Raw genomic sequence first — 20,965 nt, forward strand, 5'->3', positions numbered from 1 at the left:
CTACCCTATCGAGACCACTCATAATTCTATACACCTCAGACATGTCCCCTCTTAACCTCCTCTGCTTCAGGGAAAAGAGGCCCAGTCTGTCTACATATTTGTTCAAGTCCAAGTTCAAATTCATTGTCTTCTGATTGAACATCTACAACCTGATGAAACAGCACATCTCCAGTTCATCAAGCACTGACACATAGTACACCCTGCACAGACAAAATTTATGAATAGTGATCCTAAATAAACGTGTATATAAAAATAATTTACGGGTTTCTAGAATTGTTCGCCTGCGGGAAGAAGCTGTTTCCTCACCTGACAGTCCTAGTTTTTATGCTCCTGTATCACTTCCTTGAAGGTTCTCAAAGATATTATGGGTTCGATGGTAAGAGTAATTGATCGATGATTAAGCCCTCTTTAAGCCGTGTTCCTGGAGATGTCGATAGAGGGAAGGAAGGCCCCAGTGATCTTCTCAGCAGTTTTAGTCACCCTTCGTTCTGAGCTCTGATCTGATGCTTTGCAGCTACCTTACCAAACTTTGATTCAGTCAGCCAGGACATTCTCTATTGTGGTCTTTTAGATGGTGGCTGGTAGCCTTGTTCTCCTCATCTTTCTTAGGAAATGTGGGGAGTGCTGTGCCTTCCTGACTCATGAGGTGGTGATGTGGGTCCAGGATTGGTCATCCTTTAAATGAATGCCAAGGAAGTATGTGCTTGGTATTTTCTCTCAACGACAGAAGGGTCCTTTGCCCTCCTGAAATCCACAGTTATCTCCTTTGTTTTATCTTTTGCCTTGCGCTACTGCATGAGCCTGTCAACTTCCTCTCTGTAAGCCGACTCGAAATTGTTGCCGATGAGCTCAGCTAATTAATTGCATAATTTGTAAAAGATGATTCTGTTGGAGCTGAACCTGGCAGTAGAGTTGTGAGTTAGTAGCGTGAGCATGCAGCCCTGAGGTACGTTTTGGGGCTTGATGTTTTGCTGCCAATCTGGTCTGTAATCTTTTCAATCAAGAAGTCCAGGATCCAGTTGCAGAGAGGCATACTGAGTCCCAGCAAGGACAGTTTATCTCCCAGCCTCTGAAGTATGATTGTGTCGAATGCTGAGCTGAAGTCAATGTGCAACAGCCTGGCATATGTGGATTCATCCTCTAGGAGTGGAGGGTCAGGACTATTGTATTATCCATGGATCTGATGCACTCCATTTCCAGTCGATCAAAGTACTTTATGATTATGGAGGTCACTGCCACGAGATGGTAGTCACTTAGTCCAGCTACCATTGCTCTCTTAAACGAAAAATGTGAATTTCAAGTTGCTGCAGCATTGAAATTATGTGATTGAACTGGAGATAGTTTAAAAGGAAATTCACCAGGATGTTCATAGATGATGCAAAGCAATGCAGGTGAAATAAAAATCCATCGAAACCAATGTGAAAATAGCGAGAAACAGACATGCTGGCCTAAGGTCACAACTAACTGACAGGAGTGAGAATGGGATTTGCAGACATTTCCTAATGTTTTTCTGCCACCCACCTTTGGTTTATAACAGTGAGCAAATGCATTCATTGTAAGTTCTGGGGATTTCAAATATTCCATAAGATGTCCTGAAGGCAACGTGAGTAATATTCCTCAAAATGCCTGACGATTCTCAGCTATCCAGTTTATGTAATACTTTATAAGATTAGATTATAAATGGAAGATTGAAACTTTTCAAATGGCATTTAGACCTTGGTGGGACTATTCAGACAGTCTGCGGCATTTGTTGAGGGAAAAACAGAATTAATGCTTCAGGTCAATGACTTTTCAGTGGAACATTTCTGATGATAGGTTGTTGACCTGACCGTTGGGACAGCTTCCTCTACACAGATGCTGGCTAATCAGCTGAGAATCCTCAGCATTATGTTTAAATTTCAATGATCTCCCATCTTTGATTTGTAGTTTGCCTTTTTTTTATTCGTCAATTTAGAAATCTTTTCCCGTGTGGTGACTCGATGGTTTGCATCATTGATGATCGGGAAGATGTTTGGAAGTTTGCTCCAAACTTAATAGTGGTTAAGAAATACACCTATTTTCAAGGAACTGGAGATATCAATGCTCCACCAGGATCAAAAGATGTGCCAGTGAAAAAAAGGGGTAAGTACTCAACATCTGCAGCTGGCGAAGAGTTGGTTTTTTTAAGTATTGTTCTTAGCTACCTTAACATTATAGTGAAGTATTTGGAGTTTAAATTTCGCAATGAAATTTAAAGTTTGTTAATACATTGTAGGACTTAAATGCTGTTGTCCATTGTGATGGATAATCTAGGTTATCATTAAAGACTCTCTTTCATGTGAATTATGAAATCCATTGTCCTTACTGGAATGGCCCATGTGATTCTAGACTCAATCCAATTGCTTAACTCTGATTAGCCCTCTAGAATGACATAGCAAGCCATTGTGATCAGGGGCACTTTGAGAATGCTGGATCTGCCTGCAATGCCCATCCTGTCTGAATGAATTTAAAAAAAAAGTCTTGTCAAGAGCTTTCCAGATTGAGTTTGGGAGTTTGCAAAAAATAAATGCAAAGACAGTGTTTGGAAAACGACACAAAATATTTGTAAAATGTGACCTCTCAATGTGGGCTCATTTGCTAAACAGATGCTAATATTCTTTCTATAAAGGGAATAATATTACTTTTATGTTGAGAGCTCAGTAGAACAAATAATTTTCTGTAGATTGGTTTAGAGCACAAAAAGTGTTTTTGTTTTGGATAATGATATAGGTAATCTTACTAATTTTTCTAATTTATTTTATTTGCTTCGTTCCACAGTAAACCATTCTTCAAAGCACACAGAAGGGATGGAGCAGCCAGTGCCCATTTCCACAGGCACCCCAGGAATGAGCAACAGGTGTGGCGAGGGAACAGAGACAAAAGAAGAAAGTAATGGCCTTGGGGTGTGTTCCAAGAAACAGAATGGTAGCCAAAGTGTCATAAAGGATGAATCTTTAAAATGTGACTCTAGTGCAAACACTTTACTCGATAAAGTACATGAAAGGATACCTTTATGTGACATCAGCCTTTTGCACGTAAAAACTGCTAGTACTGATGCTTCTGACAAAGCAAAAGAGTCTGCACAGTCATCAGAGTGTAGTGTTAGACCAGCAGAGAGCAACTTGGGACAGTCTGCCAAAGAAGGTGAAAGTCATTTAACAGCAGTGAGCAGCGAGCTCGACTTTGACCTCTCCAGTGACAGTGACAGTGAACCGGAGGAGGGGAAACGAGGTTCGACCTCACCCTCGCCCACCCCAAGCTTGGACAGTGAGAAGAATGTGACCAAAAAGAAGGTGAGGAAGCAGCGAAAGGTAGGGGTGGAGCCGAAACTCAACCACTCTGAGAAGGAGAAGGTGGCTGATCTGCTGGAGTGCAACTCGCAGGGTAAGAGTATGGAACAGGACCCCGAGGTAGATGCTGACCAAGGCACATTTGGCGACATGGGTAATGGGTGCACCGACAAAAAAGAGGCTGAGACAGAGTCTCAGAACAGTGAACAGTCTGGCATGACCATGGGCGAGTCCCTGGATCAAAGTATGGATGTGGATGAAGAGGAGAATGAGGAGGACCAAGATGAGGATGACCATTTGATTCACTTGGAAACAATCCTGGTTCATATTCACACTGAGTATTATGCCCAGTATGAGAAGTACCTCAAACAGGAAAGGCAAGTGCCTGATCTGAGGAAGATCGTTCCAGAACTGAAGAACAAGGCACTAGAAGGCACGAGGATAATATTCAGTGGACTCTACCCAACAAACTACCCCATGGAAAAGACACGAGAGTGGTATCATGCCACAGCCCTTGGAGCCAAGGTTAGCAAAACCTTATCTTTGAATCCCAAAGACCCCAACAGGACAACTCACTTAGTTGCTGCTCGTCCTGGTAAGTACACTATAGTATAACTTGTTGAGCTACATTTTTATTGGAGGAGGAATGTTGGGTGACTCTTCTCATGGTTAATCATGTTAAGTCACGGATTCCTTGTTGTTTTTGTGATAAGGCTCCATATTTATGTGGGCTGTAAGTTTTAGAAATTACAGCCTTTCCCCAACTTATGACCTATGGCACTTACGACCATCCATGCATACGACCGGGAAAATAATGTATAAATTAACATCATAAATTAGCATCTCCGTCATCTATTATTGGGCTGGTGGTGGGCTGTCGGGAGACTCTCCCGGCGGCCTACTGTCAGTCCCCACACTGGTCCCACTTTCCCGCTCTCTCCTGGTGGCCCGCCGACAGTCCCCACACTAATCTCACTGCCCTCTCCCACCCGACAGCCTGCCACCAGCCCCCACACCAATCCCACCTCTCCCTCCCGACAGCCCACACCAGCCCCCACATTGATCCCACCGCTCCCTCCTGACAGCCCACCACCAGCCCCCACACAGATTCAACAGCTCCCTCCCAACAGCCCTCACACTGCTCCCACCTGACAGCCTGCCACCAGCCCCCACACCGATCCCACCACCATGCCCCCAATGGGCGAATGATAAAATGGATACAGTGAACTTATGACTTGCAAGATATGACCGGTTGGTCAGAACGGAGCTCGGGCATATGTCGGGGAGTATCTGTAGTTTCATTTTTCTCCTAACACTTAGATTTTTAACCTAGGTCTATGTGTCGAAAGACAGAACTTCTGTTCCTTTCACTTATTTCACTGGTTAATGTTTGCAAACCTACAACATTTTGCCTGTAATGCCATTTGCAAAAGAAAACCTTCCCAAGAACTTTACAAGAGAGCAATGAGGGAGAGAGAAAGAGAGAGATTGAAGCAAGAAGGATTTTGTGAAGGATGGTTAAAACCTTAACGTTGTCACGAAGCTGGGTTGTTGAAGGGTGTCCGTGATGGAGAGGAGGGAATTCTGGAGCTTTAGGCCCAGCTAGTGAATGGCCAGGATGCACAAGAAGTAATGGTTGAAGAAATATAGTGACTGGATGTAGCTCTAGTACAAGGCAGAAGGATATGAGTGTTGAAATTTCGTGGAGTTGGTGATTGTTGGATGGAGCCAGGCCCCAGAACAGACAGCATTGAGATGAACTGTCCACGCTATGAGTTTAGAAGCAGGCAGGAAAGTTTTGAATGACTTCAGACTTGAGGATGCAAGAGGTTGGCATGCCAGAGAGAATAGGCAAAGATAATAAGTTGTGTGTGTGTGAGTCTTGGCAGCATAAACCAAGCCCACGCAACCTGAAACCTTCTCTTTAAAAACAACAGTAAATTAACTGTGTGTGTCTGTGCATTTTTTTTTTGGTTTGCTTGAGAACAAATGTGGAGGAAGGTGATTTGAAAGGGGGATGCACAAGGTGACGTGCAAGGCAGAAAACTGAAATTCCTTTATCAGTGTTTGAGATATTTGGAGTTGAGAAGTAATCATGAAATAGGTTGTATGGGAAATATGGGAGTGTTTTCATAAGAGAGGTTCAAGGAGCATAGGAGCCTGAACACCAAGCAGAGTGGACAAGGAGAAGTTGGATGTATTTTAACTTTTGGAGATTTCAGACAGTGGAAAGCTGACAAAAACACTGCCAATACTTTGGGCAGGGACATTACCAGAAATTTCTCATGGCAATTCATTTGAGGCTCCTATGAAAATGGACCTCTCCTTTTTGATCTGGAGATGCAATGTTTTTAAAATTATTTATTACTAAAATATCTTTTGAGATGCTCCATGTGCAAACAGACCTGATGGCCCACTGGACATTCCTATTTGAAATTACAGTGCCACCAGGTCTCGCTTTCGCCTCCCGGGTCTCCATTGCTGCCAAGTCTCGTGACAATGCTGCAGTTCCAAAATGTCTCCGGGAACGTGCAGAGTGAGTGGAGGTAAGAGCAGAGAATTGACGAAGGTCTTTCTAACCCTCCCCTCCCTCTCGACATGTTCTTGCATCATTCTTTCATCCTCCCCACTGGAACAATGGGTTCTACTGATCATTTCAAATTGTAAAGAGAAAACTAATATGTGCTTCTAAGGGGGAAAGGAACAGCATTCATATACCTCATGACTTTTAAACATGTGGCATGAAATAGTGGACTGATTGTTTAACTCCTGAATGAAGGCAACATACTGTATATTAATACTTAATTGACTTAAAATAAATAAATGTCAGACTACAGGAATAAGGATACACTTTCTATGTCTTGAGAAAACAGGACAGCAAATAAATAGTCAAGAAGACCGGGTGCATTGTCTTGTATAAGTCACATGTATAGATACATGCTGGTGAAGTTGTTGGATGATGTATGAAGCTGTATGCTGCTGTACAGAAACACAAATTCAGATCTCACCAGGGCTGCTGGAGAATTTTGATTCAAGTTGTGAAATAAATCTATAATCAGTGATGGTGGAATTGAAATGGCTGAATCCTGCAAAGGAAGTCCATTGCTCTTATCTGATCTGGTTGATGTATGATCCACTGAACTGCTCAATGATGTTACTAAGCAGTCTGCTTGCTTCTAGGGTCATTAGGATTTTATGAAAAATGTTGTCCTTGTCATTGATGTCCATAATCCAGTGAAAAAATGAAACTGGCTGTAAGGAGAGTATGATGGAGTGTTACCCATTTTGAAAACATGGGAGTCTTGAGGATCAAACACACCATTCAAGAGACTGGATATCCTGCAGTGAATGCATTGTCTCCTGACATCTTGGGGTCTATCCACTATCTCTAGGAGTTGAAACATCAGGTTCCAGCTGTACAAAACATTGAGGCCACATTTGGCTTTAGGTTCTGAGTGAGGGAAGGATGTCAGTAAACTGGAAAGGATACAAAAGAAGAATCACAAGGGTATTACCAGGACTGGAGGGCTTGAGGAGCTGGATAGGCTGGGACTTTTCCTGGAATATAGATATGCAGAATCATTCTAGGTATAGAAAAGATGAATGACCACCATCTTTACCCCAGAGTTTAAAGCCGGAGGGCACTGGTTTAGGCTGAGGGAAAAGGTTTTCTTTTTCTTTAAATTAGACATACAGCACTAACAGGCCAATTCGGCCCCACGAGTCCATGCTGGCCATTTTACCCCCATTAACCAACATCCTGGTATGTTTTTGAAGGGCGGGAAGAAACCAGAGCCCCCAGAAAAAAAAACCCATGCAGACACGGAGAAAACGTACAAACTCCTTACAGATAGTAGAGAATTCGAACCCAGGTCCATTCCTGATCACTGGCACTGTAAAGGCGTTGCACTAACCACTACTCCAACCATGACACCTGAGACGGAATCTGAGAGAAACTTTTTCAAACAGAGTGGTGACTGTATGGAATGAGCTGCCAGAGAAAATGATGGAGATGGGTAGAGTTATGACATTTAGAAGATATTTAGGCAGGTACATTAATAGGAAATGGAGATTTGGACCAAATGTAGGCAAATGGGACAGAATTAAACAGGAAAAGCTGCAGACGCTGTGATTGCAGTGCCATACACAGTGTGCTGGAGGAACTCCGCAAGTCTCACAGTGTCTATTGATGTACAACCAACGCTTCAGGCCTGGGCCTTTCAAGAAGGCATGAGGAAAATGTAGGTAGGTGCTCCTAAATAAAAATGTGGGGGGGGGGTGGGGGAGGAGAGAAGAAGAGGCAGGGGCAGGGGCACAGGCCAATAGGCAGGATTTGGTAATGTTATTTGGTTATGTATTTGGTTATGGGTGGGAAGGCAGTAAAGAAAAAAAAAGCTGAGTAGCGATGGGGGAGAGAATAGCTCCCTGAATGGAGGGGAAAGGGGATGGGGAGCTGGAGGAAAGGAGATGGAGGGATAGGGATGAGAGAGACTGAGACAAGGGAAAGGCCAAACTGAAACTGGAAAAGTCCACATGAATATCATCTGGGTGGAGAATGCCCAGACTGGATATTAGGTGATGTTTCTCCAATTTGCAGGTAGCTTTGGTCTGGTAGAAACCGAAACAAAACTCTGGCCAGAAGCATTGCTTATATCCCTTTGCTTCCTATAGATGCTATGTGATCTGTTGAGTTTCTCTCACACTTTTGTGTATTACCTTTGATGGGCAGTTTGGTTGATATGGATGAGTTGGGAAGAAGGGCCTATTTTCAGTCTATATAGTACGATGACCTTCATTTCAAGGCACTAGTCAAGAGTTTTGTAATATTCCACAGCTGCCTGGTCAGTGCAGCACCAATAACATCCAAACATTGAAATCTTTCAGGGCAGAGCAGCTCATTTGATTGGTACCCCTCTGCCATCCTGGGTATTCACTCCACCCACCTCTTGTACAGTGGCTGCAATGCAGTTACTCGGCTAAGATCCTCTTACAGCACTTCCTTAACCCATAACCTCTACAGCCACAATGGTCAATGGTAGCAGGTGCAGAGGAACAAACCCACATGGTCACACAGGGAGTGCATGCACACTCCACAAAGTATAGGATCAGGATTTAACGCAAACCCAGGAATTGTGGGGAGGCATCACTATTCACTACTGCACCATCAGACAACCCAACTCAAATGTTGTTTTGTTATCTTTCAACATGCTATACTCTCATGTTATTTTTAGCATATAATAATTCATAACCAAAATCAGTTTTGTAAACTCAGTTGGTGGCTCCTATTAGAAAAAGTGGGAGAAGGAGGATGAATTAGCTGGGATATTTTCAAGTCAAGTTTATTATCTGATTGCATAAGTACAACCTGACAAAACAGTGTCCTCCAGTCCTCGGTGCAAAACCTGCAGGCTCACAACCTGACCTAATGTGTACGCACAGACAACAATACATGATGTATGCAGGACAAGTATTCATATATAAATAAATAAATTTTGCTTTTGTGAATATGGGAGGGTCAGATGGTTAGTGTGACAGTTCCTTTAGTTGTTCAGCATTCTCACTACCTGGTAGATCATGCAGATTTGGGGGCGTGGTGGGTGGGGGGGGGTGGAGTTGGTGGAGAGGGAGACTCCAGTGATCCTCTCTGACACTCTTGTGGTCCTGTCGATTGACACCCAATCCTTTTCTTTATAGCAACCGTACTACACTGAAGCATCTGTTCAGGATGCTCTCAATAGAGCTCCTGTAGAAGATTGATGTAATGGTGGCCAGTAGCCTTGCCTGCTTCAGTATTCTCAGGAAGTACAGTGCTGAGAAAGCCGCATACATGAAAGGATCAAACATTACCAGGCCCCCTCGCAATTACATAGGGTTGTAACAAATGAATGGGGTTCACAGTTTTTAAAAAAAGATTATCAGTTTAGTTTTCCTACAGCCATGTTAACAATCTTGTACTTTGAATTTGCTCCTGCTGTAGTTTTGTAATCCAGTTATTCAACTCTGAGGTACAGCCAAACATTACATTTTTTTAGATTTCTAGTGATGGAATTCTATGGTGGATGCTATCTCAATGGCTCTACGCAAATCATAGCTCTGTCCTGTGCTCTGAACCTGAGCTCTACGTACAAAGTTACTTACATTCCTGTCCCTCCTGATAATGCACACGAGTTCATGAATACATGGGTCTACAGTTATTAGCACCATAGATGAGGGCGTAGCTCACTAATGAGTGAGCCATATGTCGAACCATGGATATTTTCAGGGAATCAGATGCTATGCTATCAGATTGTTACAATCCTGAGATTTTCTATGAACAAATCAGAAGGCAGCCATTCCACAGAATCTGAGGTAACGAGTTGGACAGAATGGTTGACTGGTCTCCCAGTAAAGAGCTATGATGTGTTTTGGTGACGTCCTTCATGAATAACGCAGTTTTCCAAAGTAAAACACTGTGCCTCTCTGACACCTTAGTAATTATACATGTTTTTGTATATATCAGCATGAAGCAGGGAAGATATTTGGAAGGAATACTATCAGAGCTGGGATAACAAAGTTAATGTGCAAAGGATCAGTGAAAATTTGCCTTGTTAATTCATTAAAAAGTCTCAATGATTTCAAAAACCAAAAAAAAGGCCAACTCCAGTTTATATTTTATATGTTCACCATTTTAAACAGCATGCTGCATTCAGCATTTCAATTCTTTATCACTGCATCCAGTCTGTTGCATTAGGATATGCTCTCCACCTCTCTGACATGCTGGGAGTTAGTGTGGCAGCGGAAGACTATGTCCTGGATCGTATTGGAAGCATCAGTATGCTCCAGGATGCAGAGGCTGAAAAACTTGGGGTACGGAAAATCTGCCCTGATACTGAATTTGCTTGGAAAACAGACAATCCAACTGGTGGTGGAAATGGAAACTGCAGCAAATTCTCAAAAATCGTGGTTAATTTCTGAGGAAAGATTAAATGAGTGGTGTGTTGTTGCATATACAGTAAATCATGTGCATATGCCGTAAATTGTGCATAAAATAAATATCACTCCTAACAAGATGATTACCAAACTCATTGACAATTACCTAATCATCTGCATTCTGTAATGTCTCTGTGGGCACCCTAAATGTGAGTCTCTTTTATTCTCTGTCAGTTTGTCATTGTTAGTGCATTGTTTATGTTCAAAACAACTAGCAGAATGTGTGTTTGTGGACATTCTTTTGGAATTTTTAATAGTTCCATTTCAATCCAAAAAGCTATCTCGCTGTACAAATTAACATGTGTGATGGAGCACCATTAACTTTCTAAAGTGCAGACAGGACGAAACAGCACATTAAAATGCATCCATTTGAAGTTCAAAACATTTTGTTAATCTCATCACAGAATAAAAAGCCACAATGATTTCATCCCTATCGATCTAAAAGCTTTGTAAGAAGTTAAATTTGTACCTCTTACCCGCAGTCATTATTGACCATTTTGTCTCCATGGCCATCTTCTAAGCCATTAGGAAAGATAATGAGTTTAACTGAATGATTATTATGTCATCTATTCCCTATCTTCTTTACCTTGGAATAGAGTACAGGTGCCTAACCTTTTATCTGGGATTCTGAAAAACGTCAACCTCCAAAAACTGGCACGTTTTTAAATAGATACATCTGCTCATCAAAGATGGAGTTTGGCGCCAAACATGACCCGATCCACCCTCGCTCAACTCCCGTTACTTTATAAGTATCCTACCCGTCGAGCATGACCATCACTCAACTCATGTTGGAATATCCCGGGTTCAGCTACTTTATAAGTGCCTCAGAATCTCCATATACTGATGCCCGACCAGCTTGGCAGCACTTTCAGTCGGCCCAGAAGCGGCTCAATGTGGAATAAATGGCTGTTGTTGCTACCCATAATTCCCCACGTAGCTGAAACCATTGTACCAGCACCAGTGCAGGGGAACCGAAAAGGGGATCGTTCCGCTGGTGCTGGAACAGAGGTGGGTGAGTGGGATAGAGAGAGAGCTGGCAGTGTGACTCGAGCAGGCGAGCGAGGGTTTGAGGGGAGAGAGACAGCGATGTGACTCAGGTGGATGGGCAAGGGGATAGGAGGACAGATGGCAGTGCGACTTGGGCAGCCAGGCGAGGGGGTGGGTGGGAGAAGAGATGACATCGTAACTTAGACAGGCAAGGAGGGGAAAACAGCAGTGCGACCTGGGCAGGTGAGGAGGGGGTGGGGAGAGACGGCAGCATTACTCAAGTGGGCAAGAGGGAGGGGGGGACAGCGGTGCGACTAAGGCGGGCAGGGAGAGGGCAGCGCGACTAGGGCGAGTGAGTGGGGTGGGGAGAGATGGCAGCATGATCTGGGCAGGCGAGGGGGGAGACCGCAGTATGTCTCTGGCGGGCGAGGGGTGGGGGGGAAGAGACAGCAGCACAATTCAAGCGGGCAGTGCGACCTGGACGGGCGATTGGTGGGGGGGTGGGGGGAGAGAGATGGCAGCATGATCTGGGTGGGCGAGGTGGGGGAAGAGACAGTAGCGGAACTCAGGCAGGCGGGGAGGGGTCAATGCGACCTGGGCGGGCGAGTGGGGGGGAAGAGATGGCAGCATGATCTGGGAGGGTGAGGGGGGAGACAGCATAACCTGGGTGGGCGGATGAGGGGGAGACACGGCAGCATGCTGTGGGTGGGTGAAGAGGGGGGAGACAGCAGCGGGACTCTGGCAGGCGAGGGAGGAAGAGACAGCAGCGCGACCTGGGCGGGTGAGGGGGTAAGAGACGGCAGCGCAATTCGGGTGGGCGAGAGGGGGAAGAGACGACAGCACAACGTGGTCGGGCAAGGGGGGAGGAGGGATAGAGATGGCAGCGCGATCTGAGAGGGTGGGGTGTAAGCAGCACGACTTCGTCAGGCGAGGTTGGAGGAGGGAGAGAAATGGCAGCGCGATCTGAGCGGGTGGGGTGTAAGCAGCGCGACTTAGTCAGGCGAGGTTGGATGTGACTTGGGCAGGTCGGGGTGGGGGGGGAAGAGACAGCAGTGTGACTCGGGCAGGTGAATGGGGGAAAGAGATGACAGTGCGACACGGGAGGGCTTAAAGTGACCGCCATTTAAAAATATTTCTGAAATCTGAAAGATTCCGAACAACGGCAGGTGTCTGGTCTCGACGATCCCGAATAAAAGGTTAGGCATTTGTATAGCCTGTACATACTCATATTGAAAAGAGGGTTGGTGCGAGACGCAGCCTTGCTTCACGCCATTGTTAATGGAGAAGGGTTCAGAGAGCTCATTGCTGTATCTGACCCGACCTTGTTGGTTTTCGTGCAGTTGGATAATCATGTTGAGGAACTTTGGGGGACATCCGATGCGCTCTAGTATTTGCCAAAGCCCTTTCCTGCTCACGGTGTCGAAGGCTTTGGTGAGGTCAACAAAGGTGATGTAGAGTCCTTTGTTTTGTTCTCTGCACTTTTCTTGGAGCTGTCTGAGGGCAAAGACCATGTCAGTAGTTCCTCTGTTTGCGCGAAAGCCGCACTGTGATTCTGGGAGAATATTCTCGGCGACACTAGGTATTATTCTATTTAGTAGAATCCTATCGAAGATTTTACCTGCAATGGAGAGCAGCGTGATTCCCCTGTAGTTTGAGCAGTCTGATTTCTCGCCTTTGTTTTTGTACAGGGTGATGATGGTGGCATCACGAAGATCCTGAGGCAGTTTTTCTTGGTCCCAACAAAGCTTGAAAAACTCACGCAGTTTGGCATGCAGAGTTTTGCCGCCAGCCTTCCAGACCTCTGGGGGATTCCATCCATACCTGCTGCTTTCCCACTTTTCAGTTGTTCGATTGCCTTATATGTCTCATCCAGGGTGAGGACCTCATCCAGCTCTAGCCTTAGGAGCTGTTGAGGGAGCTGGAGCAGGGCGGAATCTTGGACTGAGCGGTTGGCACTGAAAAGAGATTGGAAGTGTTCTGACCATCGGTTGAGGATGGAGATCTTGTCGCTGAGGAGGACTTTGCTGTCTGAGCTGCGCAGCGGGCTTTGGACTTAGGGTGAGTGGCCGTACACAGCCTTTAGAGCCTCGTAGAAAACCCTGAAGTCGCCAATGTCCGCGCTGAGCTGGGTTCGTTTGGCGAGGCTAGTCCACCACTCATTTTGGATCTCCCGGAGTTTGCGCTGAAGATGGCTGCATGCGCGACGGAAGGCTTGTTTCTTCTCTGGACAGGACGGCTTTGTAAGGTGAGCCTGGTGGGCAGCTCCCTTCTTTGCCAGCAGCTCCTGGATTTCCTGGCTGTTTTCGTCAAACCAGTCCTTGTTTTTCCTGGAGGAGAAGCCCAGTACCTCTTCAGTGGATTGCAGTATGGTAGTCTTTTCAATCTTCTTCAGCATGATGCTGAACCAAGCCATGAAAGACCCCAACAATGAAGACGCTGTTTACATCCGGTACCGCACGGATGGCAGTCTCTTCAATCTGAGGCGCCTGCAAGCTCACACCAAGACACAAGAGAAACTTGTCCGTGAACTACTCTTTGCAGACGATGCCACTTTAGTTGCCCATTCAGAGCCAGCTCTTCAGCGCTTGACGTCCTGCTTTGCGGAAACTGCCAAAATGTTTGGCCTGGAAGTCAGCCTGAAGAAAACTGAGGTCCTCCATCAGCCAGCTCCCCACCATGACTACCAGCCCCCCCACATCTCCATCGGGCACACAAAACTCAAAACGGTCAACCAGTTTACCTATCTCGGCTGCACCATTTCATCAGATGCAAGGATCGACAACGAGATAGACAACAGACTCGCCAAGGCAAATAGCGCCTTTGGAAGACTACACAAAAGAGTCTGGAAAAACAACCAACTGAAAAACCTCACAAAGATAAGCGTATACAGAGCCGTTGTCATACCCACACTCCTGTTCGGCTCCGAATCATGGGTCCTCTACCGGCATCACCTACGGCTCCTAGAACGCTTCCACCAGCGTTGTCTCCGCTCCATTCTCAACATCCATTGGAGCGCTTTCATCCCTAATGTCGAAGTACTTGAGATGGCAGAGGTCGACAGCAGCGAGTCCACGCTGCTGAAGATCCAGCTGCGCTGGGTGGGTCACATCTCCAGAATGGAGGACCATCGCCTTCCCAAGATCGTGTTATATGGCGAGCTCTCCACTGGCCACCGTGACAGAGGTGCACCAAAGAAAAGGTACAAGGACTGCCTAAAGAAATCTCTTGGTGCCTGCCACATTGACCACCGCCAGTGGGCTGATATCGCCTCAAACCGTGCATCTTTGCGCCTCACAGTTTGGTGGGCAGCAACCTCCTTTGAAGAAGACCGCAGAGCCCACCTCACTGACAAAAGGCAAAGGAGGAAAAACCCAAGACCCAACCCCAACCAACCAATTTTCCCCTGCAGCCGCTGCAACCGTGTCTGCCTGTCCCGCATCGGACTTGTCAGCCACAAACGAGCCTGCAGCTGACGTGGACTTTTACCCCCTCCATAAATCTTCGTCCGCAAAGCCAAGCCAAAGAACATACTCATATGTAATGTATGCTGTGCATTCTGTTGAAAGCTAATGCGCAATGCTTGTCAGCTCTTCTTTCACCCTTAGGCCATTTCATACCAGGCCTCCACCTGAAGGCCGGCTACAAGCATGGAGGGAAAATTTAAACCTTACCTTTCATAGAGCAGCCCTAAAAGGCTGCTCCAACATCACATTCATGTTGACCGGCGCCTCATAACGCCCTCCCGATCCAATGGAGGCAGGGCAACTGCTCCTATAGCGCCACCCGTCATAAATACACGGCAGAGCAATGGCCATCTTCCCTATTCATGATCTCCCAAGTAGCTGGAATGCTCTGTGTTTCCCAGAACATTTTCAGCTGCGTGGGGGATTATGGGCAGGGAAGACAGCCATTCTCTGCCACATTTTGAGCCGCAGAGAGCAGCCCGTTGAGGCTGTCACAGCCTGCACTGACTTTCTCCTGACAGCTCCCACCGGCCGCCATTGCCCTGAAGGCACCTGACCACCTTGATGGGGTCATGGAGGGAGAGGGGTGAGTGGGGAGATGGGTCACGGGCTGATGGCATCATTAGCCTGCCCCTAACCAGCCAATGTACATTCAAGCCAGGCAGTGGAGTGCTGCACTCTGTGGACTACCCTTCCCTGAAAAGGGTTAGAATCGGCGCATTCAGAAAGGTAAGTCTCTAGGTGTAAGGGTGGAGAACCTCCACCTTTACAGATGGGCATTTTCCTTGCTTGAAAGTGCCTCTTGACTTTGATTACAAGAAATGTTGCAGCGGATTGCAGGGATAATCAGTCTAGCTATCACCTGCTAAGTTTCCTGGGGGCAAGAATAAACATTAGCTAGTCTTTAGGAACACAAGTGTCTGATGTCCAATATTATTTGGGGGTAAAAAAATACACAATACATAGAATGAGTGGAAATTGGGATTCGTTGAAAGAATGAAAAGTGATCTCACTGAAACGTCAGATGCTGTAAAGGGTGGATGTTGAGGATGCTTCTTCCAGTGGGGGATTTATAAGAACACAATTTCAGTATAAGAACTTGGACCCTTGCAGATCAGGAAAAGAAGGAAGCCACTCGGACCTTGAGCCTGCTTTGCCTTTCAATGAGATCATGAATGAACAAATAACAATCTGAACTCTGTGCCTTTTCCCAGGATCCTTTCACCCCATTTGCTTTTCAAGGATCCACTTCTTTTCCTCCTTCAAATTATTCAAAGGCTCTGCATCCACTGCCTTAAAGAAAGATCAATCCAAAAACTTGTGACCATCAAAAGATAGCGTGAATGACTTAAATAGGCAACACATTAATTAATGACATATTATCTCCACTATTATCTTTCTTTTCATGCACTCCCTGGTGTTTAGAGTGACTTGCTTCCCTACCAGTTCTCTGGGTACTAACTGACTGTTGAGTCCACTTCTTTCTCATCATGATCTTCCTGTTCATTCAAACTTTCAAAATGGCCCAAAGCTCTGTTAGGACTTCCTTTGCTTTCGATTTTGGAGTAAATATTTATAGATATTATTTTGTGCTTTTCTGAACAGGGGCAAAAAACTACATCTTTGGTTGTTTAATTTCTATATTTTCTCAACTGCAGCAGTAACTACTGAAGAGGGGCTCCAGGCCGAAACGTTGACAGCCTTTTACTTGCCATGAATGCTGAGTTTCTCCAGCACTTTTGTGTACTGGATCCCAATATATGCAAACTTTGTTGTTTCACATCAACTGCAAAAAACATAGTTTCTAATTTGAAACTATCTTTCAAAAAAAAGTAAAGATTAAACCAAGATGGGTCTTAATTACCACTTAATTGTTAACTGTGGAATTGACACTTATAAAATATTAACATCCCAATGTGTGACATTTGTCAGATGAGGTGAACCATAGAGAGAGAAAGTCTCTAATTATCACTTACTTATCACTTATTGTGGTGGTAGAAAATGTTATCGTTCCAATTAGTGAATCAAAACAAAATCTGATGGTGGCTGGCATTTTGAAACACAAATGGGAAATGTTGAAAATTTTCAATAGGCCAGACCTCCTCTGTAAAGGATAGAGCAATGTTACATTACAAATTCAGTCTCATGTCAGAATCAGTTCTAATGGGTTTAATGATGCTAATGAGAAAAAAAGATATGACCACGAGGTAATTTTTTCATCTTCTTATCTAGCCTTTTCAAAACTGAGCTTAGAAAATATTTACTTGGTTGTACACAGAAGAGCTGGAGTCAGCAGGTCACGCAGCATCCAGTAAAATGCAGATGACATTTCTGGCTTGAGCCCTTTGTCAGGAACGTTGGGCAAATGCCTGAATAAAATGAAGGGGGGGGGGGGGAGTTGCACAAGCTAAGAAGTAATAGGAGGGTATGTGGGAAGGTAGAAAAGAAAGAAGCTGAGATGTGATGTGGGAGAGAGTCAAGGGCTAAGAAGGGTAGCTCTCTGATGGGAGAAGGAAGGGAAGGGGGTGAGGAGCTGGAGGAAGGGAGGGTTAGGGAAAGAGAGACCAGGAGAGGGGATAAACTCCATTTTCTTGAACTTATTTCCTTGTGACATGTGGGAGGAAACTGAAGCACCCCGTAGAAACCCATAAAGGCCAAGGAGGTCGATCCAAGAGTAAGAGGAAGCCTTGCTGTGTTTACGTGGGCTTTGGTGAGTCCACATTCAGTGTTCAATTTTGGAAGAGTATGTGTGAGGGAATGAAGCAATAGTATTGCTTTAAAGCTCAAAGTTACATCACATACACCTTGAGATTCTTTTTTTCCTGCAAGTCAGGCAGAATTTTCAGTAACTATTACTCAAGAAGAAAGAAATGTGTACAAAAGAAAGAAATTTAAACAGTATGTATAAAATAAAGAAAAATAAATATTCATGAACAAATAATGAGCAAAGTAAGAGTCCTTAAATGAGTCTTTTGTTTACGAGTTGCTTGTTGAGGGGTAACAACTGTTCCTGAACCTGAAGGTATGAGTCCTGTGGCACCTGCACCTCTTCTGAAAGCAGCAGCAAGAACAGAGCATGTCCTGGGTGGCGTGGATCCTTGACCGCTGCTGCTTTCCGACGGCAGCATTGCATGTAGATGTTCTTAATGGTGGGAAGAGTTTTGCCTGTGATGCAGAGCTTTCCACTCAGCAGTTTTGGTGCCCTAGACTAGGCCAAGATGCAGCAGGTCAGCACACTTTCCACTACACATCTGTGGAAGTTTGCCAAGATTCCTCTTGGCAAACTGAACCTCTGTAAACTTCTGAGGAAGTAGAGGTGCTGACGCGCCTTCTTCACAATACCATTAGTATGGTAGGTCCAGGAAAGGTTCTTCGAGTTGGTGACTCCGAGTAATTTAAATTTCCTCACCCTCTGACCCCCCAGTGATCACTGGATAGTACAACTCTGGTTTTCCTTTCCTAAAGTCTACAATGAGCTGTTTGGTTTTGGTGACATTGAATGAGATGTTGTTAGTACCTAATTCAGCCAAGTTTTCCTTCTCCCTTCTGTCTGCTTGATTGCTGGGATAAGAATGTTTTTAAATAAGTTGTGCTGAAGACTGTTACTCTCTGAAAATTTAGAAAAATTTTCCATGGCAGCATGGTTAATGCAGTGCTGTTCTAGTGCCAGCTACCGGAACTTTGGTTCGAATCCTGCATTGTAAGGAGTTTGAATGTTCTCCGTGTTTGCGTGGGTTTCCTCTGGGTATTCCAGTTTTCTCCCAATCTTCAAAACCTACTGGAGGCTGCACGGGTTCATGGGTTAAAAGGACCTATTACCATGTTGCACAGATACACGATCCTTTACCCGGACATCTAAAATCTGGAAAACTCCAAAATCTGGCAACTGGGGAGAGAGAGACGGCAGCGCAAGTCAAGCGGTTGGGGGGAGAGACCGGCAGCGCAAGTCAGGTGAGTGAGGGACCGGCAGCACGAGTTGGGCGGTCGAGGCGGGGGGGGAGACCAGCAGTGTGAGTCGGGCGGGCGATTGTTGTGGGGGGGGGGGGTGGGGAGACAGCAGTGCGATTGGAAGGGGGTGGGTTTGCGTTTAAATCCGGGTTTCCGAAATCTGGAAAAATTTGAAATTCAGAACACGCTGTCCCCCAAGGGTTCCGGATAAAGGATTGTGTACCTGTATGTCTAAATTTAAAAAAATAAAATGACAAATGATTACTCTTGGGATCTGGATGGTGTTTGACATTGTAAATCGTTAGAGATTATATTCTGCTGGCTAGAGAGCTTTGAATGGAGGTCACAGTTTCAAGACAAGCCATCTGGGACTGAAATGAAGAGGAATTCTTTTACTGATCTGATTATAAATCTTTGGAATTCTCTTCTCCAGAGAGCTGTATGCATTGAGTCAGTGAGGATATTTAAAACTGAAAACACAAAATGCTGGAGAAGCTCAGCAAGTCAAACAAGTAGCAAAGTACATAACAGAAACATCGGTTTTGTACTTTGATGAAGGGCTGAAGCCCGAAGCGTTGGTTATGTATCTTTACCTTTGTTACTTAAAGGACACTGACCTGCTGAGGTTCTCCAGCATTTTGTGTTTTTACTTCAACCACGGTAACTACAGATTTTTGTGATTTACTTTATATTTAAAACAGAGATGGATAGATTTTTGAGAAGTAGGGTTTGGCTGGGGCAAGTGGAACAAAGGTCTAGTTTGGCCAAAGATTTTTTGCCTTGATAAATAATCCTGACCTGAAACATTGACTGACTATTTCTACTGATGGATACTGTGTGACCTGCTGAGTTCCTCCAGCTTTTTAATTGTCGACTCAAGATTTCAGCATCTACAGTCTTTGTGTTTCTCTTAGCCAAGGATATGTTGAATGGCAAAGTGTGCTCAAGAGGTCATACACCTAATTTTCCTGTCCTCCAAGATCTTTGGTTTCTTCCTACTCTTCAAAACATACAGAGTTTGCAGGTTCATTGGTGTATTTGAGGGCACAGGCTTATGGGCAGGAATGGCCATTACTGTTCTGTTTGTCTAAATTAAAATACAGGCATATCCTGTCTTAACACAGTTAGAAATTTCTGATCTGTATTTTTAAATATGCATAATTAAAGATTTATTGATGTTGCTATTTAAACCACCTCCTAATACAGTAAAACCTCATTAGAACTCGTTAGTTGGGGTCCAAGATTTCATACCGCATTACAGCCGAGTCACGGAACAGATGCCTATATGTCAGAGTGCCCACAGATAATCAAACCCAAATGTTTCCAGTTTTCGAAGGATCCGCTATCTATAACTATCAATTTCAATGAAAGAAAGCAAGCACATTCTTTTAATACTGATATTCTGAATTTTAATCAACTTATTTGTAAAGTTTGGGGTCCACAGACACCCGCGCTATAAGCGATTCTGCGGATTAACGAATCGCATTCTAATGAGGTTTTACTGTACTTTGCAAGACTCAAGTTTAAAATATTTGAAATATTGGTGCTGAGCTGTGGAGTAGAGAGAGTTAAGTGGCTGTGTTGAAAGTTATTGCTGTCCCTGTTGTGATCGGACTTCCTGCATTATCCCACAACACACTGATGAGAAACTTTTTTTTGTCTCTCCTCTGATGTGACAGACCAACGGGTTTTCAACCACTGAACAATTTGTATGGAGGGGAACCCCTGGAATTTGCTGTGGAATAGAGAGAGCTAAGTGGTTGCATTGAAAGTTATTGCTGTCCCTGCTGCATTCAGGCTCCCTGCACTATCCTGCGGTGGTACCGATCTAACTTTGGTGAAGGTCTCATGTGGGTGATGACAAATCTACATTAGACAAATATTTTCTTAAATAAATGATGTTCACTTATTGCCATTAAAGATCTATTGCCAATAAAGATCAGTTTTATATATCCCTTTTTTAGGATTGGACATATTACATTAAAGTGCATTGTAATAATGCTATGAACAGTGCGGTTTTCCATAGCCCTGAACTTGCTTGGAACGTATTATCCATGTTAAACAGGATATACCTATAAATTAAATTTGGTCATAGCAGTAACTGCTTATTAGGAAGAAGGTGATTCATTTTCATTTAATTTTTGGCTCGCGTCTTGGCTCATTTGTTTTACATTTCCTTAAGTGGTCAATTCAAACTTAAATTTGCCTGCGCTGGATGGGGGGGGTGGAGGTTGTAATAATTTTTGTGGTGTAGATGGAGAGCGTGGCGCAGTAGAACAATAACACCAT

The 20,965-nt window shown here is 44.5% G+C and overlaps 1 protein-coding gene across 9 annotated transcripts in view; it reads left to right on the plus strand.

Annotated features, from left to right (window-relative positions):
- The window catches only part of ctdp1 (CTD (carboxy-terminal domain, RNA polymerase II, polypeptide A) phosphatase, subunit 1), a 343,304-nt gene that overhangs the window by 45,612 nt on the left and 276,727 nt on the right, over positions 1 to 20,965 (plus strand). For all 9 annotated transcript variants that reach the window (XM_069920830.1, XM_069920826.1, XM_069920827.1 and 6 more), the window contains exons 7-8: positions 1,955 to 2,121; positions 2,797 to 3,903. In XM_069920830.1, the coding sequence (XP_069776931.1) occupies positions 1,955 to 2,121; positions 2,797 to 3,903 (1,274 nt within the window). The remainder of the gene's footprint in view (positions 1 to 1,954; positions 2,122 to 2,796; positions 3,904 to 20,965) is intronic.

The sequence above is a fragment of the Narcine bancroftii genome, chromosome 2 (assembly GCF_036971445.1).
Source record: "Narcine bancroftii isolate sNarBan1 chromosome 2, sNarBan1.hap1, whole genome shotgun sequence".
NCBI classification, from domain to species: domain Eukaryota; kingdom Metazoa; phylum Chordata; class Chondrichthyes; order Torpediniformes; family Narcinidae; genus Narcine; species Narcine bancroftii.